This window comes from Phocoena sinus, chromosome 2 (assembly GCF_008692025.1).
Source record: "Phocoena sinus isolate mPhoSin1 chromosome 2, mPhoSin1.pri, whole genome shotgun sequence".
Taxonomy (NCBI): Eukaryota; Metazoa; Chordata; class Mammalia; order Artiodactyla; family Phocoenidae; genus Phocoena; species Phocoena sinus.
The window spans coordinates 60,013,180-60,034,904 of record NC_045764.1 but is presented as its reverse complement, the minus strand read 5'-3'; the positions used below and the strand labels follow the sequence as shown (position 1 = coordinate 60,034,904).

General features: G+C 38.2%; 1 protein-coding gene across 12 annotated transcripts in view; it reads left to right on the top strand.

Moving 5' to 3' along the window:
• PEAK1 (pseudopodium enriched atypical kinase 1) overlaps window positions 1-21,725 on the top strand; it is a 302,708-nt gene that overhangs the window by 265,565 nt on the left and 15,418 nt on the right. For all 12 annotated transcript variants that reach the window (XR_004348631.1, XM_032623947.1, XM_032623954.1 and 9 more), the window contains one exon: window positions 14,035-14,780. Coding sequence is in view for 11 of the 12 variants with exons in the window: in XM_032623947.1 (XP_032479838.1) it covers window positions 14,035-14,780 (746 nt within the window). In the remaining variant the exon portion in view is untranslated. The remainder of the gene's footprint in view (window positions 1-14,034; window positions 14,781-21,725) is intronic.

Here is a 21,725-nt window from a genome sequence, read left to right as displayed (position 1 = left end):
CAGTTTACCCAAGCAACCATCTTGGATACCATTTTCCAGTTGGAATAGATTTTATAGTCAAGTGGTTTATTGAACTTTTTCCATTCTTTTACATTTTATGAGACATATTATGAGATGAAAATTTTATTTTTTTATTTTTTATTTAGTATATGTCCTCAGATAGCAAATATATCAGGAATTATATTTCAGACATTCTTACTGCACTGAAATTTCTTTCATGACATCCTCAGTAAAATATATACAAATTTTTACTGATTGTATGTTATCTTATGGCATCTTTTCTTTAAAAATATCCATTTGCCCACATCAGTTAAAGTTAACTGTTTTAGCTTATTATCGTCCCAGTTATGTAGATTGTTAGAAAAAAATAGAGCATTGCTTTCAAGAATACGCTAAGTGCCTTACATATTAACTCATTTAATCCTCACAACAACCTTAGGAATTATTATCCCCATTTTTTCAGATTGAGGAAAGTACCTCAGAGTGCCGTGCCCAGAGTCCCAGAACCTGTAAGAACTGAAACCAAGATTGGAACCCAGTGTGGTCTATATACTAGACTATATGATTTGCAGCCACTAAATTCTTAGAAGTTACTGAAGGGCTGCAGCTGTACTCCCCTTTTTTTTTTAAGTCATCTACTTTGAGACACAAAATTTAAGACTTTTTTTTAAAAAGATTATGATAGGGTACAAAAATACCAAGTTACAGATGCCCCATCAGAAAAATAGCTTTCTTTCTACCTATTGCTTTACTTTTAAAGGTATGTGATACTCATAAAATGTTGCCTAACTTTCCTTAAGTGCTTAAGTGGTGATAACTTGACTCCATAGGATATGATACATGGTTAGTTGCTTCTTTGGAAAGGTTTTACTATGTGAGTAAAATAATAACTGAATAATAGATAGGATTGGCTCCATCAGTTCTACAAACTGATAGGTGTTATTTTTTGTTTTGTTGTTGTTATTTTTCCTAATGGAAAAAGTATTTCAGGTGGCATTTGGAACTTACCTTTTTTAATATTTTCAATAAATCATTTGCATGAAGTTTTAAACTATCCCTTGGAGTAATTTCTTATAATTTAATGCCCTGGTAGCTTTAAAAAAAAAAAAATGTGTTTTAAGACCAAAAGGAAACAAAACCTAATATAATAGCTTCAGATCCTTTTAAATATTCTAGAACCATTCCACAAACACGTTACATATTTCTTTTTCATTTTCTTTCCTAATTTCTTATTTTTTTATTTTTTTTATTTTTTATTTTTTATTTTATTTTTTTGTGTGTGTGTGTGTGTGTATAGTCCTCTATCTCTAGAAGTATACTCTTCTATCTCTACGTGTAAAGTCTTCTATGTCTAGGAGTATACAGTTCTATCTTTAGACGTAAAGTCTTCTATCTCTAGGAGTATACTCTTCTATCTCTAGATGTACAGTCTTCTATCTCTAGAAGTATAATCTTTTATCCCTAGCTATAAAGTCTAGTCTTCTATCTCTAGGTGTATAGTTTTCTATCTCTAGAAGTATAATCTTCTATCTCTATGTATAATGTCTTCTATCTCTAGGAGTACACTCTTTTGTCTCTAGCTGTATAGTGTTCTATCTCTAGAAGTATAATCTTCTATCTGTAGGTGTAAAGTCTTCTATGTCTAGGAGTATACTGCTCTATCTATAGGTGTAAAGTCTTCTATCTCTAACAGTATACTTTTCTATTTTTAGTTGTAAAGTCTTCTATCTCTAGGATATACTCATTTATGTCTAGGTGTATAGTTACATATTTCTTTTTCATTTTCTTTCCTAATTTCTTCTTCTTTTTTTAAAAAAATGAGTCAGAGGACGGATGGACTGATGGAAGAAACTGAAGGAGGGAAGTTAAGGGTTACCATAATTTTTGCTGTGGAATTTATTTCTGAAAATTGCATTGTGAAGTGGACTTAGGAAGCAGTGTTATATAGTAGGAAAAAAACGTAGGTTTGGGGGATCAGACAGGTTTAGGTTTATATGACAGCTGTATCACTGCCCGCCTACATGATTGTGGGTCAGTTATTTACCATCTCTGAGCTTCAGTTTCCTCATCTGACATGAGGGAATAGTAGCATCTGCTTTGTAGGGCTGATGGCAAAAGAAGTACTTGATACATAGAAGTGCTTAATAATTGTGAAGTTCCTTTATTTCTACACCAAAATATACTGTTGCTTTCTTTTTTTCAATATGTTTGATGTGCTAGCCAGAAAATGTAGCATAAAGCAGAAATAATTTTGAATGTTTATTAGAAATGTTGAATAAGCAGAGCAACAAAATCCAAGTCCAAAAAGTTGTGGACTGCCTATACAACTGATGACTGGAAGAGTGAAACATGATAGAGGAGACAGGACACCAAGGTGGCCAACAGGGACCAGAGGAGACATAACAAATAACAGCGAAGTACTGCGACAGACCCAGTCCCCCAAGGTCTGCTAGTTATAGCGAAACAAAGAGACATGGTTTGCATTTGTTTTGTAGTTCCCACATTTCTTAGATAGTTCTGAAAACTAATAAGTCAAAAAAAAAAAAAAACTGGATTGGAATAGGCCTTGATTACCATACGTCAGAATCTCCTGTTAGACCTCTACCTTTGAGACAGCTTCCTTTCTCTGCTATGGTATAACAAGAGCTGTTGTGATTCAACCATTCCCACAAAAAGCTACCGACTTATGCGAACCATCCATTTGTTTTTCACCTTAGAGATTCCTCTCCAGGGTTAATTCAGCTGCCTTTTTTCTTGTCCTTAACATAAATAAAGCAAACTTTATTTTGTTTATAACAGTATTAATTATAGATTTTAGAGCTACAGTATACAGTATGGTAGCCACTAGCCACATCTGGCTATTTAAATTTAAATTCATTAAAATGTAAATAAAAATTCAGTCTGACTAGCAACATTTCAAGCGCTCAGTAGCCACATGTGGCTAATAGCTACCGTATTCAACATGCAGAGATACAGAACATTTCTGTCATCACAGAAAGTTCTGTTGGACAGCATTGCTTTAAAGACTTGCTTATTTGGGGGATTTGTATTGTCTTCTGTGGGCACAAAAATCATTATTGGTTTTTATGCACTTGACAACTGCTTAGGAAGGTTGCCCCTTATAGAGTGATGGTTTTCCTCTGGGTGATGGTGATATGTGATGATCACTGGACAAACTCTGATCTATAACACTTTAATACACCCGAAACTGAATTTAGCAGGGTATCTGCCACCAAAATGATTTCCTAAAGAAGTGATAGAAAGTTTTTTTAATCAGACCTTCAACATTTCCCCACGTTTCTTATGTCTGTCTCAAAATGTCTAGAATATCGCTAGATTTTTATGTGGCACACCTGACTACTTTATCAGCCTGCTGAAATCAGGATCTTGTAATAACTTCTACTCTGTTGGAAATTAGTTGGTGACTTTAGCTCTCCTTTACTCACTTTTTAACCGAGTACTCTAGACGTTACTTTTTAGAAAGATCTATCTAGTCTCCCTTTACTGGACAGAATTTTGGCTTGTTCCTCTTTCTTTGTGCCTACAACCTAGCACGTTATCTAAAACACACAGAAGGTGCTGAGAACATGTTTGGATGAATGTGCCAAAAATGACTTAGCATTTGACTATGTAAGTTTCCAGTTAGGGAAACTGAGCTCTCCTGAGGAAAGTTCATACAGGAAAATTTCAAGTCCTAGTTTGTGTGTTCCATTTATCAACTGGCTTTTTTTTCTAAAATGAGACTTAATCATGGGTTTCCTAATTAAGGAATTATGTAAGCCATACCTCAGTTTCCTTTCCACGTGAAACTGTCCACATTTCTCATCTTACTTACCTAGAGCATCTCCTCAAGGCTGCACTGTTCAAACACTGAAAGAAAACACCTGAAAGTCTTCTATCTCCAGAACTTCCTTTGGCAATGTATTGACCATCGGTGTTAAATTTTAAAGAATAGATAAACTTAAAGGAATGTCATTACATTGCCAGCCTTGATGGTTGTAATTATGGAGTAATGTCATCATAAATGGCAGCTTTAAAAAAAATCATTCTGAAAAGTATATCATTCATTCATTTACTGAACAAATAATTATTGAGGAATAACAATTCTGTGCCACACAATGCAAAGTTAACTATTTGAACCAAAGATGAAAGAATTGCACATTTTTAGATTATCTGGATGTTTTTTAACAAAGTGAGAGTGACAGCTCTGAACATTTGTTTGTGCATTTGTTGTACTTCCTAAAAATGTAATTATCTCTATTTAAAAAGAAACTATAGACTGTGTTCCTATCTTTTAAGTTAGCTTCATTCACATTTAAAAATAGTTTCCCATGTACTGGAATTGGTTGGCAGAGTACAATGTTCAAATTACATAGATAACTTACCCCCAAATAAATAATCTCTGTTCCTGGAGAGGTTCTCATTAATGAGATCTTTAAAAATTGAGTCTGTCAGCTGCTACACCACTGACATTCTTTAAATTGGTCCATGTATCTCTTTATTTGAGGCTAAGCCTGAGCCTGAAGTGGTCCTAAAGCTTCGTTTTATCATTTGGCATGAAGTTGATGTCCCCTGTGGTTTGCCAGCTGGTGCTTGCATTTAACTGTGGTGGGACCTAGCACAGTAATAATGCCCAGATAGATTAAGACCCTTCCTCCTAAGTTGCTGATGCCCACTGCCAGGGGGTGATACAGTGAGTGCTGGGGGCAGCCAAGGAGAGGCCTACTTATTTGACAAGGCTGGTGCACAGTGTGCTATGTGGCATCTATATTTATAAACTCCAGTGCATCTTTCCCAGTTTGGTGATGATCATCTCTTCTGTTGTCCTCTCCCTTCCTGTTCTCATCTGTGTTACTTGTCATGAGCCCTAGGAAAAGATTAAGGGTGAATATTGAAATTACAATTTAAATAGAAAAATATATTCCATTTATTTTGGCTTTAACACTTTCATTTGTTGAGTGCCAGCTATCTCCTGGGAACCAGGCTAGGCACTGGGAATACTAGTGCTATCTTCAAGGACTTCTGCTCTTTGGGAAAGACAGCCATGGGGGCTGGCCTCTTAGGAGCTCGTGTGATAGTTGCTGTGATGCAGGTATTTAAAGGTTCAATAAAAGCCCCTGCCTTGAGGAGTCTAGGAGAGGGTCACTAAGTTTTCAAGCTTGAAAGAAGAGTAGTTGTTTGCCAGATTGACAAGCAAGGGAGAACATTCCAGGTAGAGGGAAGAGTATGTACAAAGGCCTGAAGCTTGATAGAAAAATGAATGTTCAGTTAACTACCAGTAATTAATTAAAGGTAGCTTAAGTGCAGAGTGAAAGAGGCAGAGTTGGCAAAATGGGGCAGAGTGGAAAAGCAAGGCCAGATCATAAATGGTATGTATGTATCACAATGAGTGTATCTTTTACCTATAGGAAATGGAGAGCCACTGAAGAATTTTGGATAGAGGGACATGATCGGGATTTTTTAAAGATCATTCTGGAAGCTACCTACAGAATGACTGGAGGCAGGGAGACTGACCAGGAGACCATGACATTCCTGTCTTACTGGAATAAAGAGCTAATTGTACTCATTAACATACTGTTCCTGTCTAAATGGGTTATCCTTAAGTGCCTTTAATCCCTAGCACCCTAAGATTCTAGCGTTTGTCAGGTCTTAAGCAAACATTTGCTGTGATTTGTCCTGAGTGTGTCTTCAAATGATAGTGCCTTCCAGTAGATGTCTATAGTGATGTAATTATTATTTTGAGTTTTTTACTGTATAACCATCTTTAAAATGTTGATCTTTAGAGATAATATTTTTCTTATTTCCTTTCTATTTATTATACCAATTGTGTAAGTTTTTAGAGCCTATATCAATAATCTTCCTTCCTGAGGAGTTTTAAACACCTTTTTGCTTCTTTGAAGTAGTGTCATTAAATTATTCCCTTTTAATCCATCTTTCATCATTTGCTTTTCAGAATGTGATATAAGGCCTTATTTGTCAGTCTGAAGACATTTTTAAGTGAAGAGAAAGTATAAAGATAGAGTTTAGAAACTCAAAAAGAAAGGAAAGGAAAGATTGAGTGTGGTTTAGTCAAATATATTTGTCCAAAAGAACGTTTTAGTCTATAAGGCAAGGTTTAGAGCACAATCTATTTTTCTTTCTGTTTAGAGAGCTGGCATGCCACAAAAATGTAGAGTATGTGATGTTATATCAGGCCTGCTGAAAGCTGAGCTTAGCGTCTGGTCCCGGAGGCTTGAGAAGAATGTACAGGATTAAAAGTTTAAAATAAAAACAACTAAGATACCAAGCTTTTAAAACGTTGACCCAGATGATTGGAATTCAGTTAGGAGAACTTGTCCTTCTCAGAAGAAAAAAATTAAAAAACACAGGACGCTTTTAGACTTGGGCAAATGGCTTGACCTACTTGCATGGGCTGTAGAATGTTCATGGTTTCATTTGGAACGCAAACATTTCTTATTCCTATGTGGAAATCTTAGCTCCCAGGAGACCATATCCCACTGTTTAGGGAGAGAAACCACTATTAATTATCTTTACCCTCTTGCTGCCTTGGCTGTCCATTTTCATTTCGGAATGATGACCAACTCTGCTGACACTCTGCCCTTCAGTCTGGCAGCTGTTTCCTGCACACTTGCTGCGTGTCTCACACCGTGCCTGAAGTTCTGAGGAAATGTAATAAATAAATAAATACACATCATAAAAGGCTAAAAATGCTATCATAGAGTGAAAAGTGGTAAGAGAACACAGAGGAAGAAGGGATGGCTCCCAGTTTGGAGGTGGGGATTAGAGAGGAGGGAGGGTTTCAGTAGAGAAAGGGTTATTTGAGCTGGGCTTAGGACGGAACACCTTTACTAAGGCAGAGATGTAAGAATAAAAACATGGAGCATATCAAAAGAACAGGAATTGAGTGATTCTTGTGGGAGGGTTGATGAGAAATAGTGGTAGATAAGGCCGACAGCCTTGACCAACTTCCTGAGGAGTTTGGACTTTATTCTGAAGGTGGTGGAAAGTGGTATGATCAGCCCTCTTCTACCTCCTCTGATAAGCACTAAAGAGCTGCTGCTGATGATAGACCTTGTCTCACCTGTCAGTTCTGAGGTCATTTAAAAGAAAAGAAAAGCACTTTTGGAATCCTCCATTCCTTCTGTGTCCATGATTGTTTTCGTTTGTTCTGATTTAGAAAAATGGAAAGAAAATGACCATCCCATAAAGATTCTCCTAAGGTCCACATTGGAAGGAGTGAGAATAGGTTCATGTTTCTAGTTTTTCTATTAATTCCTTTCTTCCTTCCATTTCCCCCTGAGCCAGACTCTTTGCTTTGTTCTGGGTGTACAAATGAGGCAGGTCTCTGTCCTCAATGAACAAACCCATGGGGAATTCAGACAGGGACACAAGTCAAGTATTCTAAGTGCTTAGAGAGAAACGTTCACAGAATGTATCTGTGGTCCCAAGGAAGGAGAGGTCAGTTTTGCGAAGTGGAGTAAGAAACATTCCTCAGGGGCAGAATGTTTAAAGATGAGAGGAGAGGGAAATCATTCCTGGAAGAGGGTCAACATGAACACAGACACAACATGAAGTAGCCAAGAGTGCTGGAGAAACCACAAGCAGTTTGGTAGCCCCAACTTACGACACAAGGGGAAATGCTATGAGAGGAACAGAACAACCAGGGCAAGGTCATAAAAGCCTTGCTTTCTGTGCTGAAGCAAACAAAACTCCATCCCCAGGATCAAGTCCAAATTCTCAAGGACGGAATTTTTGAAGTAGAGGAGTGCCATGATCAGCTTTGGTGTTTGAATAAAGTCTCTAATGGCTAGTGTGGTGAGGAAGGCAAAACTGGAGACAGTGGTAACAGGACACTGCCACAGTAGTCAGGACAGGAAGATAAGGTGCTGGTGCAGTTCACTACTTCTAACCTTTTCCACTGTCTGAGTCAGCAAGTGGAAAATGGAGATTTGTTACAAAGCATATTTCTGTCATCTTGTAAATAAACTGTGCTTCTGACTTCTCACATTAGCTGAGGCAAAGTAGGGCTGACCTACTTTGCTGACCACTGGGAGGGAGGCCTCACCATCACAGGAAGAGTTCAGTAAATGCCAAGCCCCTACATCCTTCGTATTGTTAAGAGCACAGAAAAATGGGAAGATATGACTGAAAACTGAATTTATGGTGGTTTCTAAAAATGGATTGTTGATTTGCTTTATTTAGATATAATTTACATACCATAAAATTCACCCTTTTTGAGTGTGCAATTCAACGAGTTTTAGTATGTTAACAGAATTTTACAGCCACTACCAGTATCTAATTCCAGAACATTTTCATCACCCCAAACAGAAACCCATTAACAATCACTGTCTGTTTCCATTCTCCCTTCTCCCGAGCCATGGCAACCACTAATCTACTGTCTGTCTCTATGAATTTGTGTATTTCTAGACATTTCATATAAGTGGAAACATATGATATGTGGTTTTTTATTACTGGCTTCTCTCACTTAGCATAATGTTTCCAAGGTTCATACAGGTTGTAGCACATATCAGTACTTCATTTCTTTTTATGGCTGAATAATATTCCGTTGTGTGGCTATGCTACGTTTTGTTTATCCATTCATCATCAGTTGATGGACGTTTGAGTTGTTTCCACTTTTGGGCTCTTATCTTGTACTTCGACTCAAGTGTTGCTGTGAACATTTGAGTACAAGTTTTTGTGTGAACATATGCTTTCATTTCTCTCAGATATATCCCTAGGATTAGAAATGCTGGGTCATGTGGTAACTCTGTGTTTTATTTTTTGAGTAACTACCAAACTGTTTTCCAAGGTGGTGGCACCGTTTTAGATTCCCACTAGCAATGTATGAGGGTTTGAATTTCTCCATATCTTTACTAATACTTGCTCATCTATTTAATTGAAGCCAGCTTTGTGGATGTGAAGTGATGTCTCGTGGTTTTAGATTGCATTTACCTAGTGAGAAATGCTGAGCACCTTTACATGTGCTTATTGGCCATTTGTATATCTTCTTTGGAGAAATGTCTATGCAAATCCTTTACCCACTTTTAATGGGTTATTTATATTTTCATTGTAAGAGTTATTTATAAATTCTAGATACAAGTCTCTTATCAGATATATGATTTACACATATTCTCTCCCATTCTAAGGGCTGTCTTTTCACTTTCTTGAAGTTAACCTTTGAAGCACAAAAGTTTTTCATTTTTATGAATTCCAATTTATTTTTTTCTCTTGTTGCTTTTCTTTTGTTGCTTTAGGTGTTATATTTAAGTAATCATTGCCTGACCCAAGGTCGAAAAAATTTATTCCTATGTTTTCTTCCAGGAGTTTTATAGATTTAGCCCTTAACATTTAGATCTTTCATACATTTTGAGTTAATTTTTGTGTATACTATGACGCAGGGGTGCAACTTCATTCTTTTGCATGTGGATACCAAGTTGTCCCAGCACCATTTGTTGAAAAGACTTCTCTTTCTCCATTGAATTGTCTTGGCATCCTTGTTGAAAATCAGTTGACCATAAATATGAGTTTATTTCTGGACTCTCAATTCTATTCCATTCATCTGTATTTCTATTCTTATGCCAGTACCCCACAGTCTTGATTACTGTAGTTGTGAAGTAAGTTTTGAAGTCGGGAAATGTGGGTTCTTCGACTGTTCTCTTTTTCAAGATTTGGGCAGGGAGGCCTACTCTTGATCCTTTGTGTTTCCATATAAATTTTAGGATCATCCTGTCAATTTCTGCAAGAAGGCCAGCTGGGATTTTGATGGGGATTACATTAAATTTTTAGATTAATTTGAGGAATATTTCCATCTGAATATATTAAGTCTAATCCATGAACATAAGATGTCTTTTCATTTATTTAGATCTTTAATGTCCTTCATCAGTGTTTGGTAGTTTTCCATGTATAAGTCTTACACTTAATTTCCTAATTTTTTTCCTAAATACTTTATTCTTTTTGATGATATTGTAAATGGAATTGTTTTCTTAATTTAACTTTTGGATTATTCATTGCCAGTGTGTAGAAATACAATAGATTTTTTTCACATCTTTATTGGAGTATAATTGCTCTACAATGTTGTGTTAGTTTCCACTGTACAACAAAGTGAATCTGCTATATGTATAAATATCTCCCTATATCCCCTCCCTCTTGAGCCTCCCTCCCACCCTCCCTATCCCACCCCTCTAGGTCATCACAAGCATTGAGTTGATCTCCCTGTGCTATGCAGAAGCTTCCCACTAGACATCCATTTTACATTTGGTAGTGTATATATGTCAGTGTTACTCTCTCACTTTGTCCCAGCTTCCCCTTCCCCACCTGTGTCCTCAAGTCCGTTCTCTATGTCTCTGTCTTTATTCCTGCCCTGCCACTAGGTTCATCAGTAGGGTTTTTTTATGTTCCATACATATGTGTTAGCATATACGGTATTTGTTTTTCTCTTTCTGACTTACTTCACTCTGTATGATAGACTCTAGGTCCATCCACCTCACTACAAATAACTCAGTTTCACTCCTTTTTATGGCTGAGTAATACTCCATTGTATATATGTACCACATCTTTTTTATCCATTCATCTGTCGATGGACATTTAGGTTGCTTCCATGTCCTGGCTGTTGTAAATAGTGCTGCAATGAACACTGTGGTACATGTCTCTTTTTGAATTATGGTTTTCTCAGGGTAGATGCCCAGTAGTGGGATTGCTGGGTCATATGGTAATTCTGTTTTTAGTTTTTTAAGGAATCTCCATGGTAGCTGTATCAATTTACATTCCCACCAGCAGTTCAGGAGGGTTCCCTTTTCTCTACACGCTCTCCATTTATTGTTTCTAGATTTTTTGATGATGGCCATTCTGACCGGTGTGAGATGATACCTCATTGTACTTTTGATTTGCTTTTCTCTAATGGTTAGTGATATTGAGCATCTTTTCATGTGTTTGCTGGCCATCTGTACATCTTCTTTGGAGAAATGTCTGTTTAGGTTACAATTGATTTTTTATATTGATCTTATATCCTGCAATCTTGCTGAACTGGTATATTAGTTCTAATAGTTTTTTTGTGGATTCCTTAGCCTTTCCTATATACAAGATTATGTCACCTGTGAATAGAGATAATTTTACCTCTTTTCCAATCAGCATGTCCTTATTTCTTTTCCTTTCATGATTTCCCTGGCTAGGTCCTCCAGTACAATGTAGACTAGAAGTGACAAGAATGGAAATCATTGTCTTGTTCCTGATCTTCATGGGGAAAAATCGAGTCTTTTGCCATTAAGTATAATTTAGCTCTTGGTTTTTCATAGGTGACCTTTATCAGGATGAGGATGATCCCTTCTTTTCCCAGTTTGTTCAGTGTTTTTATTATGAAAAGTATTGGATTTGCTGAAATGCTTTTTCCGCATCTGTTGAGCTGACCATGTGAGGTTTTTTCACTCTTTATTTTGTTTGCATGGTGTATTACATTGATTGATTTTCAGATGTTAAACCAACCTTGCATTCCTGGGATAAATCCAAATTTATTGTGATGTGTAATCCTTTTCATATGTTGCTGGATTCAGTTTGCTAGTATTTTGTGAGGATTTTTGTGCCTAGTAATAAGGGATATTAGTCTACAGTTTTCTTGTAATGTCTTTCTCTTGTTTTGATATATAGGTAATATTGGCCTTTCATAGGTTTCAAGTTGGTAAGTGTTCCCTCCCTTTATATTTTTTTGGAAGAGTTGGTGAATGATTGGTTTTAATACTTCTTTAAATGTTTGGTAGAATTCATCAATGAAGCCATATGGTCCTGGACTTTTCTTTGTGGGGATTTTGTAAATTATTAATTCAGTATCTTTACTTGTTACAGGTACCTATACAGTTTTGCCTCTTTTAGCCCTAAATATTTATTCCTTTAGTCATTCAAGAAATATTTATTGAGCATCAATTAAATACAGGCCCTGGTTTTTGACACAGAGGGTACAGCAATTAGTAAAACAAAAGTCCTGGCCCTCTTAGAGTTTGGCATTCTCATACTCTTTCTCTGTCTCATTCTCATGCTGTCTATATATTCATATTTCTTATTTATATGTAATATAGCTCTGTTCCTTGTAAGAGAATATTGCTGGGCTTCCCTGGTGGCGCAGTGGTTGAGAGTCCGCCTGCCGATGCATGGGACACGGGTTTGTGCCCCGGTCCGGGAAGATCCCACATGCTGCGGAGCGGCTGGGCCCGTGAGCCATGGCCGCTGAGCCTGCGCGTCCGGAGCCTGTGCTCTGCAACGGGAGAGGCCACAACAGTGAGAGGCCCACGTACTGCCAAAAAAAAAAAAGAATATTGCTACATGCCATTGATGGAGAAAGGGCATCCTTAGGTGTGCTTATATATTGTCATAGTTTGTGTAAACTCTTGGATGTTCTTGAAGAGAGTTGCATATGTGGGAAATGGAGTATATTGTTGTTACAATCACAGTTTGTATGGTGCTTCCCCTTGGCATTGCTACAAGGACATGATTTTTAATAAAACAAGCCACGATCTTTATTCATTATCATCCTCAAGACCATCTGATGCCTTCTGTTCTGTCTAATCATCAGTAGTAGCATAGTTTCCTACGGCTTCTATAACAAAGTACCACAAAGTGGGTGGCTTAAAACAAGAGAAATTTATTCTCCTGTAGTTCTGGCAGCTTGGAGGAGAATTAAGGTGTTAGCAAGGTCACGTTCCCTCTGAGATTCTAGGTAGAATTCTTCCTTATTTCTTCCTAGCATCTGGTGGTGGCCATCAATCCTTAGCATCCCTGGCTTGCAACTGCATTACTCCAGTCTCTGCCTCCGTCATCACATGGTGTTCTCCCTGTGTGTCTGTCTTTATATCACATTTTCCCCTTCTTATAAGGACACCAGCCATATTGGATTGAGGCCCACCCTAATGACCTCATCTTAACTTGATTACCTCTACAAAGATTCTATTTCCGAATAAGATCACATTCACAGGTACCAGAGGTTAGGACTTCAGTATATTTTGGGAGAGAGGACATAATTCCACCCATAACAGAGCATTATGCTCTAACTCTGAAATATTGAGTGGAGATTTCATTTTAGTAGCATTACTGATTTTAATAGCTTTTATTAAACTTTCATGGTATATTTCTCTGTCTTTAAAAAAATAATGCTCCTTCCCCATTATACAATAGGTCCTGAAGGTGTCATTGATCACATACTTATGCGTTTTATCTTCTTCTAAGCGTAAATTCTAGAAAGGAAACAAAGATGACTGGTCCTGTAACTAGGGCTTGTTGTAAGAGAATTTCAAAAGTAGCATCCCTCAAATCACAGTTTATATGTCCCCCAAAATAAAACAGAATCATGTAAGAGTTTGTGAATGATGTTTGAAACAGCAGTTGACTGCTCATATACATGGTTCCCCTTACCACAATCTCAGGGATCTTATACATAGACCAGTTTAAGTGGTGCTGGAATCCATCTCTGTAGTGAAGTGAAATAATATGGTTTATGAAATTGTATTCATATGTATTGGCTGGAGAATGACAGGTGCTCTATACAATACAATGTAACTTTGGAGCAAAGTTAAAAGAATAGAATAGTATCTTCTGAGCACCAGTCTAGCGGTCTCATTTGCTAATCCCAATTGTTTTTAATAATGCTCCCAAGTAATTTTTTTTTATGCACAAATACTATCATCTCTGTTCTGTCACAGTACAGTTATTTGAGTGTCTGTCACTCGTTAGTACTCTAGAGTGGTGAATACAGCACTCTTGGGGCCAGGAATGGAGAATATGAATTCCTTCTTGAAAACAAAGCCCATTGCCCTGTTCCTATGGCAAAGAAGTACAGAGACATTGTTCACATTTGTTGCTTCCATCAAGTCTTGAACTCTTACCTTTAAATTAAGCTATTTGTTCTTTGTTTTCTTTTACCATTTTTGGATTAAAGCATTGACTTCTTATATTCTCGTGGCCACCTCTGCTTAAGTTTCAATTATGTAACAAGAATGAAAACTTTACTTATTCTTTCTTTTCCCTTTCTTTCTTTATTTTAAAACAATACAGGGCAATCTAGAGCAGCCATGATACCTCCCAAGCATCCACGGCAGCTTAAGGGAGCTTTGGATGATGCCATTGCCTTTGGTGGGAAAACAGACCAAGAAGCACCTAATGCTTCTCAACCTACACCACCCCCACTGCCAAAGAAAATGATCATAAGAGCCAATACAGAGCCAATCTCCAAAGACCTCCAAAAATCCCTGGAAACTACTCTTTGTGTCATGGCTAATCCCACCTATGATATCGACCCCAACTGGGATGCCAGCAGTGCTGGCTCTTCAATCAGTTATGAACTCAAGGGACTGGACATTGAGTCTTATGACTCCTTGGAGAGACCTTTGCACAAGGAGAGACCTGTGCCCTCAGCAGCAAACAGCATCTCCAGCTTAACCACTCTCAGTATTAAGGATAGATTTTCCAATAGCACAGAGTCCCTGTCCAGCCGGCGTGGTCCCTCTTGTAGACAGGGCCGGAGTATCCAGAAGCCACAGAGACAAGCACTTTATCGAGGACTTGAGAATCGTGAAGAAGTGGTGGGTAAAATCCGAAGCCTTCATACAGATGCCTTGAAGAAACTGGCTATTAAATGTGAAGACCTCTTCATGGCTGGACAGAAAGACCAGCTCCGTTTTGGGGTGGACAGCTGGTCAGACTTCAGGCTAACCAGTGACAAGCCATGTTGTGAGGCAGGCGATGCAGTTTACTACACAGCTTCATATGCAAAAGATCCACTTAATAACTATGCAGTCAAGGTAAGAAAATTTTATAAATCTGATTTTAATCTTCTCTGACACACTGTTATTGAGATGGGTCTGGTTTCATTTTATTTTTCTTCATTCCTCCAATCAGCAGAAACTTACTGAGCATCTACCTTACACCAGATATTGTGATAAAAGAGAGGTTAACTTATTATCTAGAGGAGAAAACAGATATGTAAAGAGACAGACATAACACAGTATACTGAATGCTAAGATAGAAGTAAACAGAATTCTGTGGGAGCTTAGAAGGACCTTAACCCAGACTCTCGATGCCAGAGAATTCTTCTTGAAGTAGGTAATACTTGAGCTGTGATTGTTTGCAAAGATTTCCTGTACAAATGAGGTCTGTTATGTGCCTTCCATTCTATACTTCTGTCTTTATCCTCTAGCAAATAAGAGACTCTTTTCTATCCCTACTTTCTAACTCCTCTGCTTCCTGGAGAAGGTTTTCTTTGTTTTTTTGTTTTTTTTTTTGCGGTACTCAGGCCTCACTGCTATGGCCTCTCTCCCATTGCGGAGCACAGGCTCCAGACGCGCAGGCTCAGCAGCCATGGCTCACGGGCCCAGCCGCTCCACGGCATGTGGGATCTTCCCGGACCGGGGCACAAACCTGTGTCCCCTGCATCGGCAGGCGGACTCTCAACCACTGTGCCACCAGGGACGCCCTGGAGAAACATTTTTATAGAGGAAGGTAACCAATATTTGTTGATGTACCAGGAACTTTTTAGTGTTATATAATTTAATCTTCACATCAACTTCATGGGGTTGAGATCTTTTTATCCATTTGACAGATGAGGAGAATAAAGCTTAGGGTCACACAGCTAGCAGTAGAGCTAGGATTTAAACACAGATCTCTCTGACTCCATAGCCTACACTTTGTCTGTTATGTCACATATTAACTTCTTAAATGTATATCACCCATACCAGACAACACACTTCTTTAAGAACGCTAAAACTCTTAAAATCAAGAATTCTTGAGCAATTACATTCACTGTAACAGTAAGCCATAGGCTTCATCAATGTAATAAATAAAGCATGGACTTTGAAGTCCAAAAGATCTGGGTTCAAATCCTGACTCTGCCACTTAGTAGCCCTGTTATAAGTTGCTATTCTAAGTCTCAGTTTCCTCAGCTTTAGAAAGGAATAATAATGATACCCATCTTATGGGGCCGTTTGGCTAAAAGAGAACAAAATGCCCCTGATAGGTATTCACTTATTTCACTATCCCTTAGCTTCTTCCCTAGATTATTTTAGGAGAATAACAATCTTTTGAGCCTCAGTTTCCTCCTCTTTCAGATGTTTACAACAATGATCCATCTACTTTGTGGGATTGAGGTTAGGATCAAGTAAGATAATGCATGTGAAAGAGTTTCTAAAAACATAAAGCTCTGTGTAAACTTAAGGTAGTGTTCTCCCTTCCCATAGTCCCTTTTTACTGATTCTGTTCACTGGTTCAAAACTAATTAACATATCTAAAGGACTTGTACGTGTTAATTTGACTTAGAAAGACCAGATGGTGTCTTAGTAAATTAATGGATAAGGTAAACGATTGGTCTTGCCGGTCTATCAAGACAGAATATATTTTTGCACCAGACCTTCAGCTGGCTGCTCCCTGCATTTGCAGCACCTAAGCCACTTCACCCTCTGGTGACACTCGCAGAGTGACCCTGTGCCCTAGCGCACACTTTTTAAATTAAACTGAGGGGTAAACTGCAGAGAGAGGATCTAGATTCAAGTTAATACGTTACTGTTGAGTCTAAAAAGGAATTTTGAGATACTGTGTAGCATTCAAGAGCTGTTATACCGGTTGGAGTTATGGGGCCTCATCTATCTTGGGCCTGTATTGCTACAAGATCGCCAGTGCAAGCAAGATGAGTATCTGTTTCAGAAAGGGCCATTGAGCTATCTGTTGTTCAAAACAACTAAGAAGTAGGGCTTGACTAACTTTATGTATTTATTGCTGTGCAATCTTGTCTCTTTCCCAAATCAATGGTTTGGTATCGATTTCTTTGCTTGTAATGATGCAAAAGCAATCTCCAAAGAACAGGTGGCAAGTGGTTATATACTGAGGGTTCTTGGCAGGTTTGGGAAAGGATGTTTTGCCCTAAATGGTGACTATAAATGTCTCCTTGAAGACCCTCTAGGCATTTGTAGAAGGATCCAGTTGATAGTACAACCTTAAAGGAATAAACTACTAGCACACTGTGAACCCTACCTTTGCAGAGATAAGCAAAAAAGACCAGCAGTTGGCTCACACAAACAACTTTTTACTGTTTGTCTTCTTAAAATATCCCTTTCCGTACTAATGGAATTTAGAGTAGCTTAACAGGTATGACTGTCTTTCTCTCTCTCTTTTTGTTTTAATTGAAGTATAGTTGATCTACAACATTGTGTTAATTTCTGCTGTACAACAAGGTGACTCAGTTATACATATATATACATTCTTTTTTTATATTCTTTTCCATTATGATTTATCCCAGGACATTGAATATAGTTCCCTGTGCTATACAGTAGGACCTTGTTGTCCATCCATTCTATATGTAATAGTTTGCATCTAGTAACCCCAAACTCCCAGCCCCTCCCTCCCTCCCCCTACCCACATCCCACACCCCACACCCCCTGCCAACTCCACAACCACAAGTCTCTTCTGTATGTCTGTTGAAGAGACTGAAAGGTCTTTTCAAATGTTACAAAAGGAAGTTGGTGCTAGAATTTAACAATTTGAAAATCAAAGGATACTACCCCTTAAATAACAAGTCCACTGCAGTGATAGAGTACTAAGATCTTAACTTTGGGTGTTGTCTTAGCCGTAACAAAATACTAAGACTGGATGGCTTAAACAACATAAATTTATTTTCTCACAGTTCCGAATGCTGGAAAGTCCAAGATCAAGTTTCCAGCTGATTTAGTTTCTAGTCAGGGCTCTCTTTCTGCCTTGCAGGTGGCTGCCTTCTTCCTAAGTCCCCACATGGCTGAAGGGGTGGGGGCTGTCTAGTGTCTCTTCTTATAAGGACACTAATCCATATCAAGGCCCCACCCTTGTGATCTCATTTAACCCTAATTACCTCTTTGTAGGCCCTATCTCTAAATATAGTAACATTGGGGGTTAACATGTCAACATATGAATTTGGGGGTTCACAATTCAGTCCATAGCATTTTGCTCCTGGTCCCCCAAAATTCATGTTCTTAACACATGCAAAATATGTTCAGTCCATCCCAACAGCCCCAAAGGTCTTAACTCATTCTAGCATCAACTCTGAAGTCTAAAGTCCAAAGTCTCATCTAAATATTATCTAAATGAGATATGTGTGAAATTCAAGGTCTGTTAAATCCTGAGACAAATTTCCTTTCCAACTGTAAACCTGTGAAACTAGTCAAGGTATGTGCTTCCAAAATACAGTGGCGGACAAGGATAGGACACACAATCCCATTCTAAAAGGGAGAAATCAGAAGGAAGGAAAGGACGATGGGTCCCAAGCAAGTCCAAAACCTTGCAAGGCAAATTCTGTTAGATATTAAGGCTCAAGAATAATCCTCTTTGACTCAGTACTCTGCCCTCCAGGCCCACTGAGATAATAGCATCGCCGCTGTGGCTCTGCTGGGCATCCTGATCCTTTGGCTCTTTGTAAGGGCCCCGCCCACATGACTCTCTGCCAGGGCAGCCTACCCCTGAGGCACTGAGCAGGTTCCTCCCAGCCTTCCCAATCTGTGAGTAGGTTGAGAGTTTTCTAAATCTTCAAGCCCTGGTTCGTTTTTGCTTAACAATTCCTTCTTCAGTTCTTTCTCCCTTTGCACTTCACTATAAGCAGCCAAAAGGAAACAAGTCGTTCCTTTAACCCTTTATTTAGAAGTCTCTCAGCTAAATATCCAATTTCATTGCTCACTAGTTCTACCTTTCGCAAAATACTGGAACACAGTTTAGCCAGGTTCTTTGCCATTTTATTAGAAAGCTCACCATTTTTTCTATTTTCTAATAATATGTTCCTCGTTTCCGAGACCTCACCAGAATCACCCTTAATGTCCATATTTCTAGCAACAGTCTGTTCATAAGTATCTAGGCTTTTTCTATTATGAATCTTAAAACTCTTCCAGCTGCTACCCAATTCCAAACCCACTTCTACATTTTTGGGTGTTGGTTACAGCAGTGCCCCTCTTCTCAGTAACAAGGTCTTAGTCTGCTTGGGCTGCCATAACAAAATACCATAGACTGGATGGCTTTAGGAACAACAGAAATTTATTTCCTCCCAGTTCTGGAGACTGGAAAGGAGGATTCTGTTCCTGGCTTATAGACAGCCACCTTCTTTCTGTGTCCTTATGTCAGGGCTTGGGAGGGTGGGGGAGAGAATATGTCACACTGGGGTTGGGGCTTTAACATATGAATCTTGGGAAGACACAGTTCAGTTCATAGCTTTATTCTGTTTTTCATTCAGTGTGATATCTGAATTGTATCAGTCTTCAACTAAAAGTAGTCAGCTGACATGAGTCCAAATTCTGAATCTATCATTGTGTATTCCCAAACAAGTCATGTAATCTCCCTTGATTTTCACTGCCCTTCCTACCTTGTAAGATTGTTATATGTGTATGTGTTTATGTAGTGAAACTGCTTTTGTAAACTATGAAGTATATATAAAATATAATAAAACTGCATTATTGTTGTTAACAATAATGGAAAATTACTTCTCAACATTCTTTTGTCACTCTCTATTATTATTCATTAATATTAGGCACTAGCCTGAGCATATTTTTAATAGGCTCTGCACTTAGATATTTCCTTTCTCATTCCTTCAAAGTCATAAACATCTTTCCTTAATATTATGAGAGAAAGCTACTAATGTTACAATCCCTCAGAATTTTAGCACTGCCAAAAATTGGAAACAAAGTGCCTGATATTAAGGAAACAATGTAATAAATTATGGTATATCGTCCCAATGGAATGTTTGCAGCCATTAAAAATGGTCATCATGAAGACTGTATAAAATCATGGAAAACATGTTTTGTAAAATGTCACATTAATATAGCAGAATACCAAATACTATGACCATAATATGCAAATAATTTCTAAATTTAGAATGGTGAGGATTATAGGCAGTTTTTATTTTGTTTAAAAATGATGTCATAATGTCTTTTCATTGAAAAAGCTAAGGAATTGGAGATTTGGGATCATTTGATGCTGAGCTTTAAATTTGTGCTTTAGCAGCTTATTAGCTGTGCTACCTTGGCCCAGTTACTTGCCTTTTCTAAGCCTAGTGTCTTTATCTGTAAAATGGAGAAAAAACTTCATTCTTCTTAAAGCCATTGTGAAAAATCACAAGAGTCAGTATGTACATAGAGATGTATATAGTGCTCAGAACATCATTTGACACACAGTAAGCATTCAGTAAATGGTAGCTATTTATTTTACCACCCTTCTTCTCATGTACCTAGAAAACACCTCTATTTTCTTAAAGAATCCAGCTCTGTGAATTTTCTTCTCTGATCTTCTTATTTATTTATTTATTTATTTACACCAGGTCTTAGTTGTGGCAGGCGGGCTCCTTAGTTGCGACTAGCAGGCTCCTTAATTGTGGCATGCAAACTCTTAGTTGTGGCATGCATGTGGGATCTAGCTCCCTGACCAGGGTTAGAACCCAGGCCCCCTGCATTGGGAGTGCAGCATCTTATCCACCGCACCACGTGTACATAATGGGCATTCAATAAATATTTCTTGACCTTTCAGCAAACATTTACTGTATAAAACATTGTGATATCTCTGTTATATCACATTTAACAGAATACAGAAATACATATGAATAAGACAAAAACCTTGCCCTCAAAGAGCATATATTCCAGTGGGAAAGACAAAGGCATAAATAACTTTTAAACAAGACGTATAATAAAGGTTCACAGTGGTGTGGAGATGTAAAGATAAATAAAGATTAATGAATGAAAGAAGTCATTGTTAACACTTACCTCAGGGCCAATAAAAAAGGGCCTCTAGTGTCCCTTTCACACGATTCTTAGGGGTGAATACAGTGTATGGAGAGAATAGTGGAAAATTGAACCATGGCAAGATTTGGGACCAAATTTAGAGGCTTTGATTGATGAGCTTAAGAGGTTAGGCTTTATTTTGTGTTTTGTGGGAAGCCATTAAGGATTTTTAAACAGAAAGATGACATAAGATTAATGATTTTGGAAGTAAACTGCAGTGGAAGAGTCCGGAAGAATCGGAAGCAGGGAAGCCAGTCATTATACTATTGCAATTATCCAGGTAAATAATAAAGAGATCCTGAAGTAGGACCATGGAAAAGAAGAGACAGGCAGTGAAAGAGCTGAGGCAGGCCGTCGACCATGTCTGGTGCGTGGCTGGATGTAGGATGAGGGCACTGTGCTAAGATTTCACGGAGGAGCAACCCCAGGAGGATGGTGATGCCATTAACTGAAATATGAATCAGAAAAGCCAGAAAGATGAGCTCTCTGTGGAGCATGCCCATGAGATAGCCAAGTAAAGAGAAAGCCTGTAACCAGACAAAAATGTGAGTTCGGTACTCAGAAGGGAGGTCAAGTTTACCTAGTCCTCTCATAAACTTGATTTAGTTCAAACTGTGGGAATGTATGAGATTGTAGTGGTAGAGTCTGCAGATTGGGAAAAGGCCCACACAGCTAAGTGACCTAAAGCAGGAAAATTCGGAGAGGATGTAGCAAAGAACAAGGGCCCACAGATCAGAGTCCAAGATTGCAGAAGGCTTGAGCAGAATGAGGAGAAGGCAGGAGTTGAATCTCTGGTAAACCTCAAAAAAAATACAATCTTGGTACTAGTGGAAGTGGATATCCAATGCAGTGAGTTAGTGGGAATATGGAACGGGGAGGCTGAGGAGGCAGTGAGCACAGTGTATTTTTAAGTATTTTGGTGAAGAAAGGCCAAATTGATTCCCAGACAATATTTAACGTTCAACTCCTGTT